The 17,482-nt window shown below is 47.6% G+C and overlaps 1 protein-coding gene across 1 annotated transcript in view; it reads left to right on the forward strand.

Moving 5' to 3' along the window:
* The window catches only part of LOC118097780 (maestro heat-like repeat-containing protein family member 2B), a 69,496-nt gene that overhangs the window by 17,593 nt on the left and 34,421 nt on the right, over positions 1–17,482 (forward strand). The window contains exons 11-22 of the mRNA XM_088661449.1: positions 496–618; positions 2,595–2,702; positions 4,475–4,613; positions 5,617–5,657; positions 6,776–6,929; positions 7,417–7,463; positions 7,986–8,093; positions 11,188–11,307; positions 13,149–13,274; positions 15,924–16,076; positions 16,484–16,510; positions 17,134–17,256. Coding sequence (XP_088517575.1) covers positions 496–618; positions 2,595–2,702; positions 4,475–4,613; positions 5,617–5,657; positions 6,776–6,929; positions 7,417–7,463; positions 7,986–8,093; positions 11,188–11,307; positions 13,149–13,274; positions 15,924–16,076; positions 16,484–16,510; positions 17,134–17,256 — 1,269 coding nt within the window. The remainder of the gene's footprint in view (positions 1–495; positions 619–2,594; positions 2,703–4,474; positions 4,614–5,616; positions 5,658–6,775; positions 6,930–7,416; positions 7,464–7,985; positions 8,094–11,187; positions 11,308–13,148; positions 13,275–15,923; positions 16,077–16,483; positions 16,511–17,133; positions 17,257–17,482) is intronic.

The raw sequence follows: 17,482 nt of genomic DNA on the forward strand, positions 1-17,482 counted from the left end.
GGATGGTGGGAAATGTAGTCCGAAAACAGCTAGAGACCAAAGGTTGGGAAACATTGATCTAGGTGACCAACAAGGCCGTCAATGCCTCCTGAGGAAGTGAGTTCCATAAGTTAACACTCTGCTGCATGAAGCTCTTTCTTTTATCTTTCCCGAATCTTCCAGCATTCCGTTTCATTGCATGTCCACAAGTTCTAGTGTTATGAGAGGAAGAAAAACTTTCCTCTATCCCCATTCTCCGTGCATAATCTTACAAACTTCCCTCATGTCTCCTTTCACATGACTTTCCCCTAAAACATGCCAAACACTGCAAACTTTCATCGTAGGGGCGTCAACCTCCATCCCCTTTTCTGAACCTTTCCCAACTCCTTTTGGAGGTCAGGCGACCAGAACTGCACACACAGGATTCCAAATGCCGCCGCGCCCTAGATTTGTAGAATGGCGTTGTGGTATCGCCCTTCGAAAGGTGACATGACTTTGCTTTCCCCACTGCCACAGGTGAGAAAAGCACTCCTGCGTTTCATTAAAGAGCTTCTTTGCTCTCAAAACGTCGAGGGCTGTCCCGTGTGGGAGATGGTTGTCTACATCTTCAGCCAGTTCACTGTGCACATCAGCCATCCAGTAAGTCGGGAAACATGCCGCTAACATGCTCTGACAGTAGAGGAGACTACAAGTCAGGGGCAGGGAACCTTTGGGCCTCCCGATATGCCTGGACTACAACTCCCACCATCCTTCGCCATGAGCCATGCTGGTTGGGGCTGATGGGAGAACAGCCTTTTGCATCAGGCCAATAGCCCAGTGTTTCTCAACCAGTGTGCCTCCAGATGTTTTGGGACTACAACTCCCATCATTCCTGACCACTGGTCTTGCTAGCTAGGGATGATGGGAGTGGTAGTCCCAAAACATCTGGAGGCACACTGGTTGAGAAACACTGCAATAGCCCACCTAGTCCAGTATCCTGTTCTCACAGGGACCAACCAGATGCCTATGGGATACCGGGAAACAACAACTAGAGCCGGCTCTTCCATTAGGCAGACAGAGGCAGCTGCCTCACACAGCAGAGGCCCCCCAAGGTGGCAGCCCTGTGTGCCTCTGCTGCCGGTGCAGAAGCGGTGCTGCTATCGGCCAAAATCGCACCCAAAATCGCGCAAGATATCTCACTTGATATCGGCACCAATGGCTGTGCCGCTTCTTGGCCAGCAGCAGAGGCGGCAGCAAGTATGGCGGCTGCCATGGCACTTCCAAGCAAGGAATGCCCAGGATTAACTCTTTATTGTCAAAGGTACAGTTACAAGTTAGGGAAGGGCATGTCCCTCAGTTCTACATCTCTCAGCTACTCCTAGGTGTGCACCCAGTGAGGCAGTTGCTGCAACACAGAGGGTCCCGTCCCCCCACCGAGACCATATGACACCAGTCCTGAAAGACCCACATGGGCTCCCAGTACGTTTCCAAGCACAATTCAAAGTGTTAGTGCTGACCTTTAAAGCCCTGAATGGCCTCGGCCCAGTATACCGAAAGGAGCGTCTCCACCCCCATCGTTCAGCCCGGACACTGAGTTCCAACTCTGAGGGCCTTCTGGCGGTTCCCTCGCTGCGAGAAGCAAAGTTACAGGGAACCAGGAAGAGGGCCTTCTCGGTAGTGGCACCCACCCTGTGGAACGCCCTCCCACCAGATGTCAAGGAAATAAACAACTATTTGACGTTCAGAAGACATCTGAAGGCAGCCCTGTTTAGGGAAGTTTTTAATGCCTAATGTTGTACAATTTTTTATGTGTTGTAAGCCGCCCAGAGTGCCTGGGGAAACCCAGCCAGATGGGTGGGGTATAAATATTATTATTATTATTATTATTATTATTATTATTATTATTATTATTATTAACTGCAGTTTATGTATCCTCCCCACCCGAGCTGTGCGCAAGCAGGTGAAGATTACATCTGCTTCTGTTCCTCCCTCTTCAATTTTCTCCTGATCCTGGGAGATATGGGGCAGGAGGAGGAGGAGGTGTGGAAGTCCTGGACTCTCCCCCAGCCTGACCACCAGACCACATCTTGCACCCGTTCTTCACTCTCCAATCCTACACCTTCTTCTGCCTCTGCCTCTCATCTCCTGGTTGCTACAGGCTCCCCCAGATCACTGATTCCTTCTTCCAAGTCGGTCTCCAGCCCCATTTCTGCCGGTGCCCACTCCTCAGTGCCCAGTCAGTCTCTAGCGGCGGCGGCAGCAACAGGGCAGGGCAAGGTGGCGCTTCCTGCTTCACCTCAGGTGGAGAAACGGGACATCTTGTCCCTGCCAACAACATTGGGAGGACCACAAGTTCCGCTTCCCCTTCTCCAAAGTTGAGCCACTTGGTGGTACCTTGGTTTACAAACTTAAACCAAAGCGTTCTTAAACCAAGGTGTGCTTTCCCATAGCAGCAGGGGACTCAATTTACAAATGAAACACACTCAACCGGAGGCGGATTGCATGTTCTGATTCCAAGGCAAAGTTCACAAACCAAAACACCTACTTCCGGGTTTGCAGTGTTCTTAATACAAGTTGTTCATAAACTAAGCTGTTCTTAAACCAAGGTACCACTGTATTTGCCTCTCTTGCCAAAGCTCGGGAAAGACCCTGCAGTCGAGCAGAAGGAGAAAGAAGAACGGATTCAGGAACTCTGCATTGATGTCTTGGAGAATTTGAACACCTCTGCGGAAGGGATGAGCAAAGTGAGTGATTCGTACGGATTTTTCATGGAGGGATTCAGTTCATGTAAAGGCTTAGCCTATAAAGGCTAACCAAACAAATTTGCTCTTTCTGATGCAATGTGCAAACTGAAACTCACATATCCTTTGAAAATGCTCATGATAGGAGGAAGTTTGCCAAATGACAGTTAGGTGTTAGTGAAAACAACATTTAAAAGTGCATTGTATTCAGGGAAATTGCTTGTAAAGATGTGCACATTTGTCAAAACTGCATACGAAATGTGTTCATTAGGAGAAATTCACACCCAAACGCTGACGAATTTTCACGAGGTCTTCAAAAGAAATTGCAAAATGTGGAGAACTGAATTCAAGACTGGGGGAAAATGATGAACGCCTCCTGTGTTTCTATTTAGATTAGTTACTTTTATCTTTGATTGAAAAAAAGGTATTGGGTACTTAAAACCAACCTTTGCATTTGTTGTTGTTTAGTCGTGTCCGACTCTTCGTGACCCCATGGACCATAGCACGCCAGGCACTCCTGTCTTGCACTGCCTCCCGCAGTTTGGTCGAACTCATGTTCGTAGCTTCGAGAACACTTTCAATCAAAGATAAGTTACTTTTATCTTTGATTGAAAAAAAGGTATTGGGTACTTAAAACCAACCTTTGCATATTTTCTTTCAAACTTTAATAAAATCTATTGAAAAAAAGAAAGGAACAATGAGAAATGGAGAAAAGTGGAAATTGACAGACCCAGTCTGAGGGCTACATTCCCTTATGAGGATCCTACTGGGGGTCGCACGTCAGTGGTAGGCGGGGCCCAAGGCATAAGTAGGTGTAGCATTGCACAGAGGCGTCTACGAACCCCCAACACATCTCTCCATCCTCTTTCGGGGCAAGCAAGAGGCAAAAATCACTCCAGGAGGGTGTGGCTTCTAGGAAGAGGTATGATTTGAACCCCAAGGCCTGAGCTTTTCCACCCCGACAGAGGCAGACTTTGGTAATATAATAAAATTTGCCCTCGCCCACCAAAAAATATTTCTTATTTTCACAATAATTCATTTTGGTACCGTTGCTTTACTTATGGATCTTCTCACCGGGCCTAATTTTGAGTAGGTACTCACATAAATACAGGTCCAGTGGAACCTCAGTTTTCGAGCATCTCAGAAGCTGAATGATTCAGAACCCAAACGCCGAAAACCTAGAAGTAATTGCTTCCGTTTTCGAACACGCCACGGAAGTTGAACAGCTTCCAAGGCGCGTTCCCCTCCCCCCAAAAGACTTGGCAGCCAGACCATTGATCCTCGGTTTTTGAACATTTTGGAAGTCGTAGTTACAGGTAGGTAGCCGTGTTGGTCTGAGTCGAAACAAAATTAAAAAATTCCTTCAGTAGCACCTTAAAGACCAACTAAGTTTTTATTTTGGTATGAGCTTTCGTTACTTCTGTTTCAGTGTATCTGATGAAGTGTGCATGCACACGAAAGCTCATACCAAAATAAAAACTTAGTTGGTTTTTAAGGTGCTACTGAAGGAATTTTTTTATTTTGGAAGTCGAACAGTCTTCCAGAATGGATTACGTTCGAAAACCAAGGTTCCAGTGTATTTAATATTATTATTATTTATTATTTGCCTCCTCTGCTTGGCACCCTGTGCAGGGGAACCACCCTAAATCTGGCGTTGACCCCAGCTGCTGAATATTGATCTCAGCCCTAGCTGAGCCCATCACCACAGTGGTTCCAGTAAAACAGAGCCCAGTGCTGATAGGAACAAAAAACAAATTCCAAATCCCTCTTTGCAGGCTCTGTGGCCAAGGCTCCTCTTCTTCGTTGTACCAGCTCCATACACCCCGACTCTGACCCCGCTCTGCAGATGCCTGAAAGAAATGGCCCTCGGCCGAGAGGACGACACAACGCTTTTCCTTGGCTCTTGCAAAGGAGGTTTGTGGAAGGAGGTTGTCAAAGGCCGGTCCCCGTGCTTGAAGGAGGGCAATGCGCTGAGAGGCACCCTCCACTCTCTTCCCACCAGTGGGCCAGTGTGGGAGTTATATATGAAGCCAATGGCAGAAAACCACACCGCCCTTCCATGCCTGGCGTAAAGCAGGTTCTCCCCTTAAGGAGAGCATGGGTTGCGGAAGGGTTAACAAGACCTTCCCTGGTCAGTAGGGGCGGGTCAGTTTGGATGGCCACTGAGGGATTGTTGCTGGGGAGAATGTTATGCTGCTAATTTTGATGGACAGCCACAGCCTTTAAAAGGGTGCAAGCAGGTTGCGCTTTCGCTTTTGGGTGCTTGCAAACGGATCTCCCTCCCTCCCTCCCTCCCTATATTTAGGGTTTTTTTGCTGCTCTTGACGTTGCTGTGCCTCTCACGGGGTCGTCCGTATTCGGGAGCCTAGTATGAATTTTGCAATCTGGCTGATTGGCTGGTGCCAGGTGGTTTTTGCCTACTGCATAGCAAACTGTCACAGCTTGTATGGTTGGCGGTTAGGCATTGGTTCGAATTGGATGGTGGAGGGGTAAGGATTTGGCTGGGCCTGCCCCTCAAATTGCTGCTGCCTTTAGGGGTATTCCGTTAAAGGAATCCTGGGGCTCCACATGTTTGTCCGTACCCCCGCAAGGGGCTAGGACCACGCATGAGCCTCGGGGAGCACCTGGGGGAGAGGTCATAGGGCGTGGTGCCCTGCCCCAGCCTCTCTCAGAGGGTGCTTACCTATCCTGACATCCCCAGTACGCTAGGGGAGTCAGATCTGTCCCAGGCGGGGGACAGATGGCATGGGAACCAATGCCTAAGCAACCACTCACATTCAGTTGTATTTAAATAAAGTTGTGGCCAAAATTAATGCCCAAAACAAAAAACTTAATTTCCGTGTGATGTGTGAAATTATTGGTGGGAAGTCTTGGTACCTCAGCACGCAATGAATTTTCTTCTTGTTTTTCTTTTTAGTAGGCCTCCCAAGCGCCCACGGATTGGTAGCAAGGCTTCTGGTGAGGAATGAGTAAAAAAAAAAGCAGGGTTTTTTTTCCTTGAAAAATAAAATAACCACATGTGATGCATTTCACTATATCAGATCCTCTTCCCCTGGGTATTTATTGATCATCCATATAGGAACTTCAATTTAAGTGTACTGCCAGGGCCGGATTTAGGTTTGATGAGGCCCTAAGTTACTGAAGGTAATGGGGCCCTTTATATGTCCAGCTGTCCTTTGTCAACAACGAATTGTCGCCATTTTTTGTGTTGAATATATACTATATGGTAATTTATGGACCTAATCGGTATCTAAAGCTATTCGCACATAACAAAATATGTATTTTATCAAAGTAATTGTTGAACTGAAATACAATTAAGAAGAAGTATATTAATAGTGAAATACAATTAAAAAGAAGTACCAGTATATATATACATATACATATATATATATATATATATATATATATATATATATATATATATATATATATATATTGGGGGGGGAACCAAGAAAGTGGGGCCCCAAGCTATAGCTTGTTTAGCTTATATGTAAATCCGGCACTGTGTACTGCACAAACTTGTTAGGTCTAGTACCAGATAGTGACTCTGGAGCCCCAAACTCCTAAATTGAAACTTCCATGAATTTTGCAACCTTAGCTGTGCTTCCTGCACTGCCGGGGGGGGGGGCTGGACTAGATGACTCTTGGGGTCCCATCAAACTCTACTGTTCTGGGAGTCTGTGATTCTATGAACTGTTTACTGTGAGTCATAGATGGAGGGGCGAGTGCTCGTATCCTGTTTCCAGAGCCCTTCCTTTGTGCTTCCTCTCTGTAAGATGTAAGAAGCATAGCTGTCAACTTTTCCCTTTTCTCGCGAGGAATCCTATTCGGAATAAGGGAATTTCCCTTTAAAAAGGGGGAAAGTTGACGGGTAAGAAGTGGCTCTTAAGATAAACCTTGCCGGCCCTGAAATAAACCATATTCCAGCTGAAAGCTGCCTTATTTACGAGCACTCTAACCGCAAGCTTGTTCTAACCAGGAGTGTAAGCCAGTCTGGGCTGCCTGGGGTTGTCTAGCAGTTGCAGCATTGTGGAAAAAAGAAACATCTTCAATTCCTCACACTCTCCTGCTGACAGGTCTTGGCGTCCAATCCGAACCAAAGAGGAAGCTGGGCGCTGCAACTCTTACACGCCCTGCACTGCAACATCCACACAGCCATCACCAAGCTGTGGGCGAAGCAAATCCCATTCCTCTGGGAATTCTTCCTAAGCAAGGCGATGACGCAAGCAGGTAAACCTCCTTTGTGCATGGCCACCGAGAAACACTTTCGCCCTGGCCAGATAGACAGAACCACAACCACCCTTTTCTTTTTTACCTGGGAGTAAAGTTGAATTTCTGGCTGTCAGGTGGCCCTATTTGTCTTGTCGAATGTGTTTATATACCACCTTCTACTCCAGGTGTTGTACATGGTTCTCTGCTCCCCATTTTACCCTCTCAACAGCCCTGTGAGGTAGGTTTGGCTGAGAGGCAGTGACCAGCCCAAGGTCACCCAGTGACTTGTAAGATCAAGTAACAGCGGAATGGGAATTATGTGGCACTTGCAACAAATGCTGGTATTAACCTTTAAAGCCCGAAATGGCCTGGAATGTTGACACCCCGAAGGACGTTTTAGAAAACAAGCAGATTGCCATGTTCTTATTATGATGTTAATTCGCTATTAATTCAGTGGCTTCATGTTTCAGCTCAAGTGGCACAACCCCCCCTTTTTTTCTCATAGAAAGTACTGAGATCAGGAGCCAGGAATGGGAGAAACAGTTGTTGCAGGTAAGGAAGGGCTGAGATTTCACCTGCAACAGATGGGGATGTGGTAGGGCAGGTTTGAATATTTAACAGGCCGGAATACTGGCTGGTTATACCTTCATTTAAGCCAGTGATGGCCAAACCTGGCCCTCCAGCTGTTTTTGGACTACAATTCCCATCACCCTGACCACGGGTCCTGTTAGCTAGGGGTGATGGGATTAGTAGTCCCAAAACAGCTGGAGGGCCAAGTTTGGCCATCACTGGTTTAAGCTCTTGAGTCAAACCATTGGTCCAACCAGTTCAGTTTGATGCTGGGCTCCCAGTTCCCAGCAGTTTGAGCAATATTATTATTATTATTATTATTATTATTATTATTATTATTAAGCTTTTTTCAAAAAGAAATTGGATCTTTTGGAGCTATTTTTGAGTAAAATGGGCAAAAACAGCACTGCCTACATTGGTTGCCATACGTTCAGATTTTCCTGGACATTTGGGAAGTGATAGTAGACAACATATTTTGTTCCTGCTTTTGCTTTTTGTCCATAGTTCCTGAGAAGAACTCTGGAAACCATTGATGACAACACTTGGACCCAGAATCTGAGCAGAGAACTGGAAAGTCAGATGACGAGCTACGCCCAGCAGTCCCCCGAAAGGGTGTGTGTCTCTCCAACGGCATTTGTCCTCGTTCCTTTGCAAATTAATTAACAAAAGGCATGAAGTCTGGATTAGGGCTGGGCAATATCCGGTTTTCAGCATCATGATATATCACCAACTAAACATTGCGATATATCATGATGTCTGAAATGTGGATGGAGTTGTTTAGAGGCACTGAAAGGCTTTGTGGTTTCCCCCGCATTGTGACTTTTGCTGGCTCCAGGCTCTTGTGATTTGCTGGGGGATTGGCGAGCCAGCAGAATTAGCAGGGGCTGTTGGAATCGAGAGAAGCATTGACTGGTTTCACTGGCTTCACATCATGATTCGTGATATATTACCAGGTTAAAAAATTAGGAAACCGATATCACAATATGGACTTCAAATCGGTTTTGGAAGACAGATCGATATATCACCCAACCCTAGGAGAGTTAGTTACAGGTAGGTAGCCGTGTTGGTCTGAGTCGAAGCAAAATAAAAAAATTCCTTCAGTAGCACCTTAAAGACCAACTAAGTTTATATTTTGGTATGAGCTTTCGTGTGCATGTGTATCTGAAGAAGTGTGCATGCACACGAAAGCTCATACCAAAATATAAACTTAGTTGGTCTTTAAGGTGCTACTGAAGGAATTTTTTTATTTAACCCTAGGAGAGTCCTCCTTAGCCAGGCCAAAAGCCCATCTAGTCCAGCACCCTCTTGTTCTCACAATGGCTAACCTAATCATAGAATCATAGAACTGTAGAGCTGGAAGGTACACCAAAAGGTCCTCTAGTCCAACCCCCTGCAATGTAGGAATCATGCAAGCAAACCTGAATGCAACAGCCCTCTCCCAATTTATGAATGGGAGCCTTGACGTTGCCAATCAACATTTGACACCTGCACAGGTGACCAAGAAAGCACAAAGGACACCTGACCACAGTCTGCCTCCCTAGCCAGTGTGGTGTAGTGGTTAAGAGCGGTAGACTCGTAATCTGGTGAACCAGGTTTGCTTCCCCACTCCTCCACATGCAGCTGCTGGGTGACCTTGGGCTAGTCGCACTTCTCTCAGCCCCACTCACCTCACAGAGTGTTTGTTGTGGGGGAGGAAGGGAAAGGAGAATGTTAGCTGCTTTGAGACTCCTTAGGGCAGTGGCGTCACAATGGGGTGGGGGGGCGGTGCGCCCCCGGGCATCATGTCTGGGGGGGGTGACAAGAAGGCACCCCATGGGGCTCGCGGTGGCACAAGCAGCCATTGCGCCGCCGCAAACACATGTGGAGGATCCTCCATTCGTAGCTGCAGCCGCAAGCAGAGGATCCCGGCGCCAACGGCAAACCGCTATGTACAGCGCATGTGTGGCATCGCACACATGCACCGTACATAGCAAAGGTGAACATGCACTGTACATGGTGGCGGTGGGATCCCTCCGTGGCCGCTACAGCCGCAAACGGAGGATCCTCCGTTCGCAGCTGCAGCCACAAGTAGAGGATGCTGGCACCGTCTGTACGGTGCTGGAGCTGTACAGTGCATGTGTGGCATCACTATGTATGGCGCATGTGTCGTATGCAGCAACGCCGCACATGCACCCCGCCTCGGGTGTCACAACACTTTCGTTTGTCCCTGCCTTAGGATAGTGATAAAGCGGGGTATCAAATCCAGCCCTCCTCCTCCTCCTCCTCCTCCTTTAGGGTGAGATGTGTTGTATTTCTCAATTTCCACCCATGCATGTAAATTAGCACGTGTGAATTTTGTGTAATCTGTGTCCTCTGTGTTATGGTGGTACATTTCCCCATTTACCTGGTGGTGCATTGGTAGTCATTGGGGATATGGGAGAAATTGGGTTCCTTTTGCATCTAAAGGGGAATCAACCTAATTCACAAAACCTGATTGGCAGCCATTCTTCAAAATACACACTTCTTCAAAGTTTGAATCGCAGTGCTCCGCCCAGGTAAGATGTAGAAAGATGCATGTGCTAAGGTCAAGTGTGCCTAGCTATCAATCTATCAGTGAAAATAACATAGAGAAATGCATTGCGCTGGAGAAAAACTGATTTGCATCAATATGTATTTTAGCCAAAGCTACGTACAGAAATGTATATTTGGAGAAATTAAGATTGAAAAAATGCAAAACAGAGAGAATCTGAATTTCTCCATCCCTGGTGGTCATCCCTAGTGGGGAAGAGGAGCCTTCTCAGATGGTCCTCTCTCTAGCTCCCTTAGTAGAGCATCTGCTTTGCATGTAGAAGGTCCCATGTTCAATTCTCAGCATTAGGACTGAGAGAGCACCCACTCTGACACCTTGGAGAGCCTCTGCCAGTCAGTGTAGCATAGGTGCCAACTCCCCAGGGCCCTAGGTGCCTGAGCACCCCAAAAATTCCCAATGAAGGGGCCAGGCACTCACAAATTTCAGGGCCAGGGCCATGCACACTGTATGGCACCCACGGCCCTGGGTACCCACGGTCACAGGGCCAAGTTGGCACTCTTGCAATGTAGACAAAACTAAGCTAGACCCAGCCTAAGCCAGCTGCCTTTGTTCTTCTCCCATGACACACCTACTATGATCGGTGACATCAACATCTAGCCTGTCCTTTCCTTGTTGTTGTTGTTTAGTCGTTTAGTCATGTCCGTCTCTTCGTGACCGCATGGACCAGAGCACGCCAGGCACTCCTGTCTTGCACTGCCTCCCGCAGTTTGGTCAGACTCATGTTGGTAGCATCAAGAATACTGTCCAACCATCTCATCCTCTGCCGTCCTCTTCTCCTGGTGCCCTCCATCTTTCCCAACATCAGGGTCTTTTCCAGGGAGTCTTCTCTTCTCATGAGGTGGCCAAAGTATTGGAGCCTCAGCTTCAGGATCTGTCCTTCCAGTGAGCACTCAGGGCTGATTTCCTTCAGAATGGATAGGTTTGATCTTCTTGCAGTCCATGGGACTCTCAAGAGTCTCCTCCAGCACCATAATTCAAAAGCATCAATTCTTCGGCGATCAGCCTTCTTTATGATCCAGCTCTCACTTCCATATATCACTACTGGGAAAACCATAGCTTTAACTATACGGACCTTTGTCGGCAAGGTGATGTTTCTGCTTTTTAAGTCTCTGCTTTTTTCCTCATTTTCCCTTTCAGAGGTTCCTCTATAAATCTCTGGGAATTGCCCTGACCTGTTGCGAAGACCCAGCCTTTGTTCAGAGTCGGATGAAGCACTTGATAGAAAACACAAACTATATGGAACAGCTGGAGAGAGAGGTGCGATGCTGGTGGGACCGTCCCCACTTCTGAACCCTTCAAATGTGATTTCTTTGCTTCGTCTCTTTGCTTACATACCCTGCTTCTCAGACCAGAACGGGATCCTCAAACAGTCTGCGATTAACATCCACACAAAAGTACAATATTACTAGTGGCAGTTTCTTCCAACGCCCCCTCCCATAAAAAATGCAGCGGATGGTACAATAGAAGGTCCAGGGTGTCAGTTGGCACCCACCCTGTGGTACGCCCTCCCACCAGATGTCAAAGAGAAAAACAACTACCAGACTTTTAGAAGACATCTGAAGGCAGCCCTGTTTAGGGAAGCTTTTAATATCTGAAGGACTATTGTATTTTAATATTTTGCTGGAAGCTGCCCAGAGTGGCTGGGGAAACCCAGCCAGATGGGTGGGGTATAAATAACAAATTATATTATTACTAGTGTCATTGAGCCCGTTAAATAAACGGGTGCTAGAACATATGTGAGAGGAGCGGCGGGGCCGCGGCCTTCCCTCCCTCTCTGCGCTCGGCTGTGGGGCATGCTGGGAACACAAGTAAACAAACTCGCTCTCTTGTCGTGCCCCGCGGCCGAGCGCAGAGAGGGAGGGAAGGCCACGGCCCCGCCGCTCCTCTCACGGTCCAGGGAGGGTTGTGAGGAGGAGGCAGAGGAGGCAGAGGCGGACCAAGATGGCAGCATCGGGCTCCGGGGCCGCCGCCGCGGTTGCGGGAGCCAGACCGAGCTCCTCCTCCTTGTCATCGGGCGGTGCAGCGGCTGTGGGGGGCGTTGTGGCTGTGTCGGCCGCGGCAGCCGCCGCTGTGGCGTCCAAGTGTCTCTGCATTCCAAGTCCCAATGGCTGTCCGTGGGGCATATGTGCAGTAGCGCAAACCCAGGGACACAGGGACTGGACGCAGAGACACTTGGACTTTATTATATAGGATTATTATTATTATTATTATTATTATTATTATTATTATTATTATTTCTTAGTGCAGAAAGTCTTGATCTGATGTGTAGAGATCTTTCCTATTCTGCTTGTAATTCAAGAGGGTTCTGGAAACTTCTGTGTGAACGAAACTTCGTGATGTTTGGGTTATTCCTTCAGAGAAGCTGAGTACACTTGGCTTAAACTGGTTCTCTTATCTCTTTCTTTCAAGGTCATGCTGACTATATAAGCAAGGCCAAAAGGAGCCTCGGTTTCACTTTCTGTCTCTCCTTTCTGGTGTGGTGTTCCGTATATACTGTTAAGGTTATTATAAGTTATTGTAAGTTTAAGTTAAGTCTGCTGCAACTGGATTTCTTATGCACAGCGCCAATCCTGAATATATTGGATTTGTGGCCATTATGCTCATTTGCCTTCAGTAGCAGTAAAGCTCTGCTGGATGAAATACGGTTGCCTCTGGTCTATTTTTGGGGAATCCTGCAACATGTTTAAGTTTTTACTCTGCTAACTATACGTTGGAGTTCTGCTCTGGATCAATCTTGAGTAGAATTTCATGACACGGGCAACTTTCGTTTTTGGCGCAAACCGACAGCGCCAAACCTGGAAGTGATCTGGAAAAACCATAAAGAAGACATCACCAAAATGTTTGAGCTCGGCCTCATGGCATCCGTTTTTGTCTCTGGGATTAGTTTGTATTTCATTTTTTTTTTTATTTCAGCTGTTTCTATATTCTCTTTCTCACCCAAGCTCCTCAGCAGTATACATACAAATTGCAAAAAAATAAAATAAAAATTACAGTGTATAAAAATCACTTAAAACATAAGCAAACATAAAAAACAGAAAGCACGGAGACCCGACAAGTCTGGCCAGCTGATCCTGTTCTGTTTCTGCCCCACTTTACAGAAGATCATCCAGGTCCTTTCTTTCTCGGCCGTGGGACATTTAGATCTGACCTTAGCCACGTTGCAGGAATTTGGAGCTGGGATGGGTCTGAAAATTAAGATGTCCTCTATCATCAGCCGCTACAAGGTAACAGAAGAGAGACTCCTCTTCTGTGTTAAACGTCGTGGGTTTAAGAACTGCCTTACAAGAAAGGAGCTTCCGGTTCAACATCAGGAAGAACTTTCTGACAGCAATTGCGGTTCAACAGTGGAACGGTCTCCCTCGGGAGGTGGTGGCCTCTCCTTCCTTGGAGGTTTTTAAGCAGAGGTTGGATGGCCACCTGTCAGGGATGCTTTAGCTGAGATTCCTGCACGGCAGGGGGTTTGACTAGATCAGGCATAGGCAAACTCGGCCCTCCAGATGTTTTGGGACTACAACTCCCATCACCACTGACCACTGGTCCTGTTAGCTAGGGATTATTATTATTATTATTATTATTATTATTATTATTATTATACCCCGCCCTTCCCAGTCAAGACTGGGCTCAGGGCTGCTAACAACAAGAATATCAAAGCAAGCATTAAAAAAAAATTCAATTAAAATGCAGATTAAATACCATGTTAAAATTCAATTTTAAAATTAGGAATCTACAAGTGCAACTTCATTTAAATATCTGTAGGATAAAGCCTTAGGGGAGGGTAACACAGGGGTCAGACTGAGTCAGTCCAAAGGCCAAGCGGAACAGCTCCGTCTTGCAGGCCCTACGAAAAGATGCCAACTCCTGCTGGGCCCTAGTCTCCTGAGAGAGAGCGTTCCACCAGGTCGGGGCCAGTACTGAGAAGGCGCTGGTCCTGGTCGAGGCCAGCCTAACCACCTTGTGACTCGGGATCTCCAGTATGTTATTATTTGTGGACCTTAATGTCCTCTGTGGGGTATACCGGGAGAGGCGGTCCCGTAGGTACGAGGGTCCTAAGCTGCATAAGGCCTTAAAGGTCAAAACCAGCACCTTAAACCTGACCCTGTACTCCACCGGGAGCCAGTGCAGCTGGTAAAGCATTGGATAAATGTGATCCCGCGGCTGGGACCCCGTAAGGAGCCTTGCCGCGGCATTCTGCACCGGCTGGAGTTTCTGGGTCAGTTTCAAGGGCAGCCCCGCGTAGAGCGAGTTACAATAATCAAGCCTAGAGGTCACCATCGCATGGATCACTGTGGCCAGGTCAGGCTGAGAAAGCTAAGGGACCAACTGCTTAATGCGGTGGAGATGGGAAAATGCCACCTTGGCTGTGGTTGCAACCTACGCCTCCATGGAAAGGGAGGCATCCAAGGTTACACCCAAGCTCTTGACAGAAGGCGCTGGCACTAATTGAGCCCCAGCGAAAGATGGAAGTTGCCCCCCCCCCAGGGGGGGAGTTGTAGTCCCAAAACACCTATGCCTGGACTAGACGACCCTTGGTGGTCCCTTCTATGATTCTGACTACAATTTCTCTACTTCTTGTTCCTTTACTATTGTTCTAGGTTTCACTCTCCAAATCGCTTTCTCATCTGTCATTTCTTTCCGGGCTTCCCTTACCAGGGCCGGCCCTACGGCCAGGCTGGGTGGCGCAGGGCACCACGGCGCCGGCCTGCCAGGAGGGCGCCATGAGCTGTGCCCGCCCGCTGGCCGGCCGGTCCACCGGTCTGCCGTGCAGCTGCACCCACCCGCCCACCGCGCTGGGAATCGGGGCGGGAGGGCGCCGGAGAGATCGCGCTGTGCCTGCCCGCCCGCCCGCCGCGCAGCAGCGCCTGTGGCAGCCGTGCTACGCGCTGCGCCCACCCGCCCACCGCGCTGGGAAACGGGGCGGGAGGGCGACGGAGAGATCCGCCGCACCACGGCGCCAGGGGGCTTAAGACGGCCCTGTCCCTTACTATCTCTGTTCCCCTAAACTGCTTACTCTGCAAGGAGAGTGGAATGTCTCCCAAGAATTCCTCTCTCCCCTGCTGCTTTTTTCAGCTTTCCTCTTTTTAATTCCTCCTCAAGCCCATGGCCTCCCCATCAGCATTTCTGCTTTATCTCTGCCCAGCCCCAGGAGAGACATGACCTCCCTCTGGCCCAGACCTGGTTTGCTGCCAGTGGAGCATCCTGCACGGACTTACAGGAGCATGACACCATCGCTGTTTCCTCCTCACACTTGCTCTTTAAAGATCTCCTTTGGGATGTCATTTGCGACTTGCTGAAGGAGAGGATAAAGTTGCTGTGATGTGTTTACAAACTCCTTTTAGTGAAGGCCGTTGCAAGTTTTGCAGAGATTCACGAGGTCCTTTACCCCTCCCAAATTCAGATGAGTGAGCTTGTGGAAATAATCCTTAAAATAAATCCATGGGTTTTTGAGAGGAGATCAGTTATTCTGTGTGTGAGAGAGAGAGGGAGAGGGAATAAGCAATTAAAGGGTGGTAAAGTTGCTCTTTGACAGTATTGCTTCTGCCATGCCGTATAGGAAGCAATAGGATCTGGAAAGAGGAAGCTACTAATTAAAGGTACAATAGCTCTGGAAAACATAAAAAGCATTTGCCAGTTTTCATCGAGCAAGCTGGTGCTTCGGTTTTTTGTTGGCTGGAAAAACAATAGCCACAAATCAGGTTGGCAAAAAAAATAAAGGAGGACAGGGCTGAAAACACTGGGTAGCAAGAATCTGGCAACCGTGTGGTCTAGATTGTCTGAAAAAAGTGATGATTTCAGATTTAAAGTTAAACAGCTCGTGTGGAGGCAGCCAAAATGGAAGGAGCACCCATGCCCAATAACTGTTTTCTGTTGCTCAGGACTACCAGCAAGGCAGGCGGGGTCACGTTCACCAAACGCTGATGCTCACCTATGGCAAGGTGGCTCTCCAAGCCCCTAAGGAGCTCCTCCTGCCCAGGGTGGAGGCCGACATAATGAAGAATGTCTTCTGCTATTACCGGAAGAGCTGCCAGGCAAGTGCTTTAAAGGAGTGGGTGGTCTTTGCCGCAGAGCTGGTTCCAGAGGGTGGCAAGGTTCATTGGGCCTTAGTCAAGGCCCCTTCCTCAGCAGGAGGACGTTGTAGGTCTTTGTGGAGGGCAGGATGGAAAGCGCACCCACAAGTGTGCTTGTGAGAAGGGGTTATTGGTTTATTTGTGTACAGTATATTGTTTTCATTATGTATTTTGGCTTCTCGATTTGTATTTTTATGTTGTGAACTGTCCTGTGAACCTCAGATGAAGGACGGTATACAAATTTTAATAATAGCAATAGTAATTGTAATAACAGAAGAAGAACATAATGGGCTGACTGTTGTGCTGTGTTTGTTATTTGGAAATTTATATGATAAATACTGCCCTGGTTTTGTATTTCATTTGTCCAGGTGTTGGGCGTCAGCATCGAAAACAAGGTGAGCTGAGAATGATCTGACTTGGAGTCTTGAACAATACCACATCTGGCCCTAAACGGCCTCAGGCCAGTATACCTGAAGGAGCGTCTCCACCTCCAAAATTCAGCCCGGACACTGAGATCCAGCACCGAGGGCCTTCTGGCGGTTCCCTCACTGCAAGAAGCAAGGTTACAGGGAACCAGGCAGTGGGCCTTCTCGGTGGTGGCACCCACCCTGTGGAACACCCTCCCATCAGATGTCGAGGAAAGAAACAACTATCTGTCTTTTAGAAGACATCTGAAGGCAGCCCTGTTTAGGGAAGTTTTTAATGTTTGATGTTTTATCGCATTTTTAATATTCTGTTGGGAACCGCCCAGAGTGGCTGGGGAAACCCAGCCAGATGGGCATGGTATAAATAACAAATATATTGTTGTTGTTATTATTATTATTATTATTATTATTATTATTATTATTATTATTAAGCAGCCCATGAGTTCTCTCCCCTCTGTGCAAATTCATCCGAATTTTATTGAAAATTCGTCCATATATAAACATTTTTGCATACTATATCCGTTTCTGCAGAGCAATGTTTCCTAATACAATAGTTGGGTTTTTTTTTTGCATGGTTTCTTTTGGCAACACAGGACTCCAATCTCAAGCTGGCCTTTGTGGAGAGCACAACAAATATCTGCCAAGCTATCTGCGAGACCCGGGACTTCCAGAACTTCACCTTATCTTGCAAAAAGGAGCTCCTTGACATCTTGTTGGTGAGGAACCTGAAATTCTGCCTGGGGCTATGGCAGCCCCGATCACTCAGAGAGGCCTTTGCATGAAACTTTTTAACAAAGGTGCAGAACCTCTCCTGGGATGATAAGGACGTAGGCTTCCTGATGACATCATGGGCTCCCAGCCAATCGGCACTGTGCCCAGCCAGCTCCTGCTCCAAATTTGCAGAACGGTGTTTATTTTCCCAGAGGTCAGCCCTGTAGTGCA

This window comes from Zootoca vivipara, chromosome 1 (genome assembly GCF_965207765.1).
Source record: "Zootoca vivipara chromosome 1, rZooViv2.hap1.1, whole genome shotgun sequence".
NCBI lineage: Eukaryota > Metazoa > Chordata > Lepidosauria > Squamata > Lacertidae > Zootoca > Zootoca vivipara.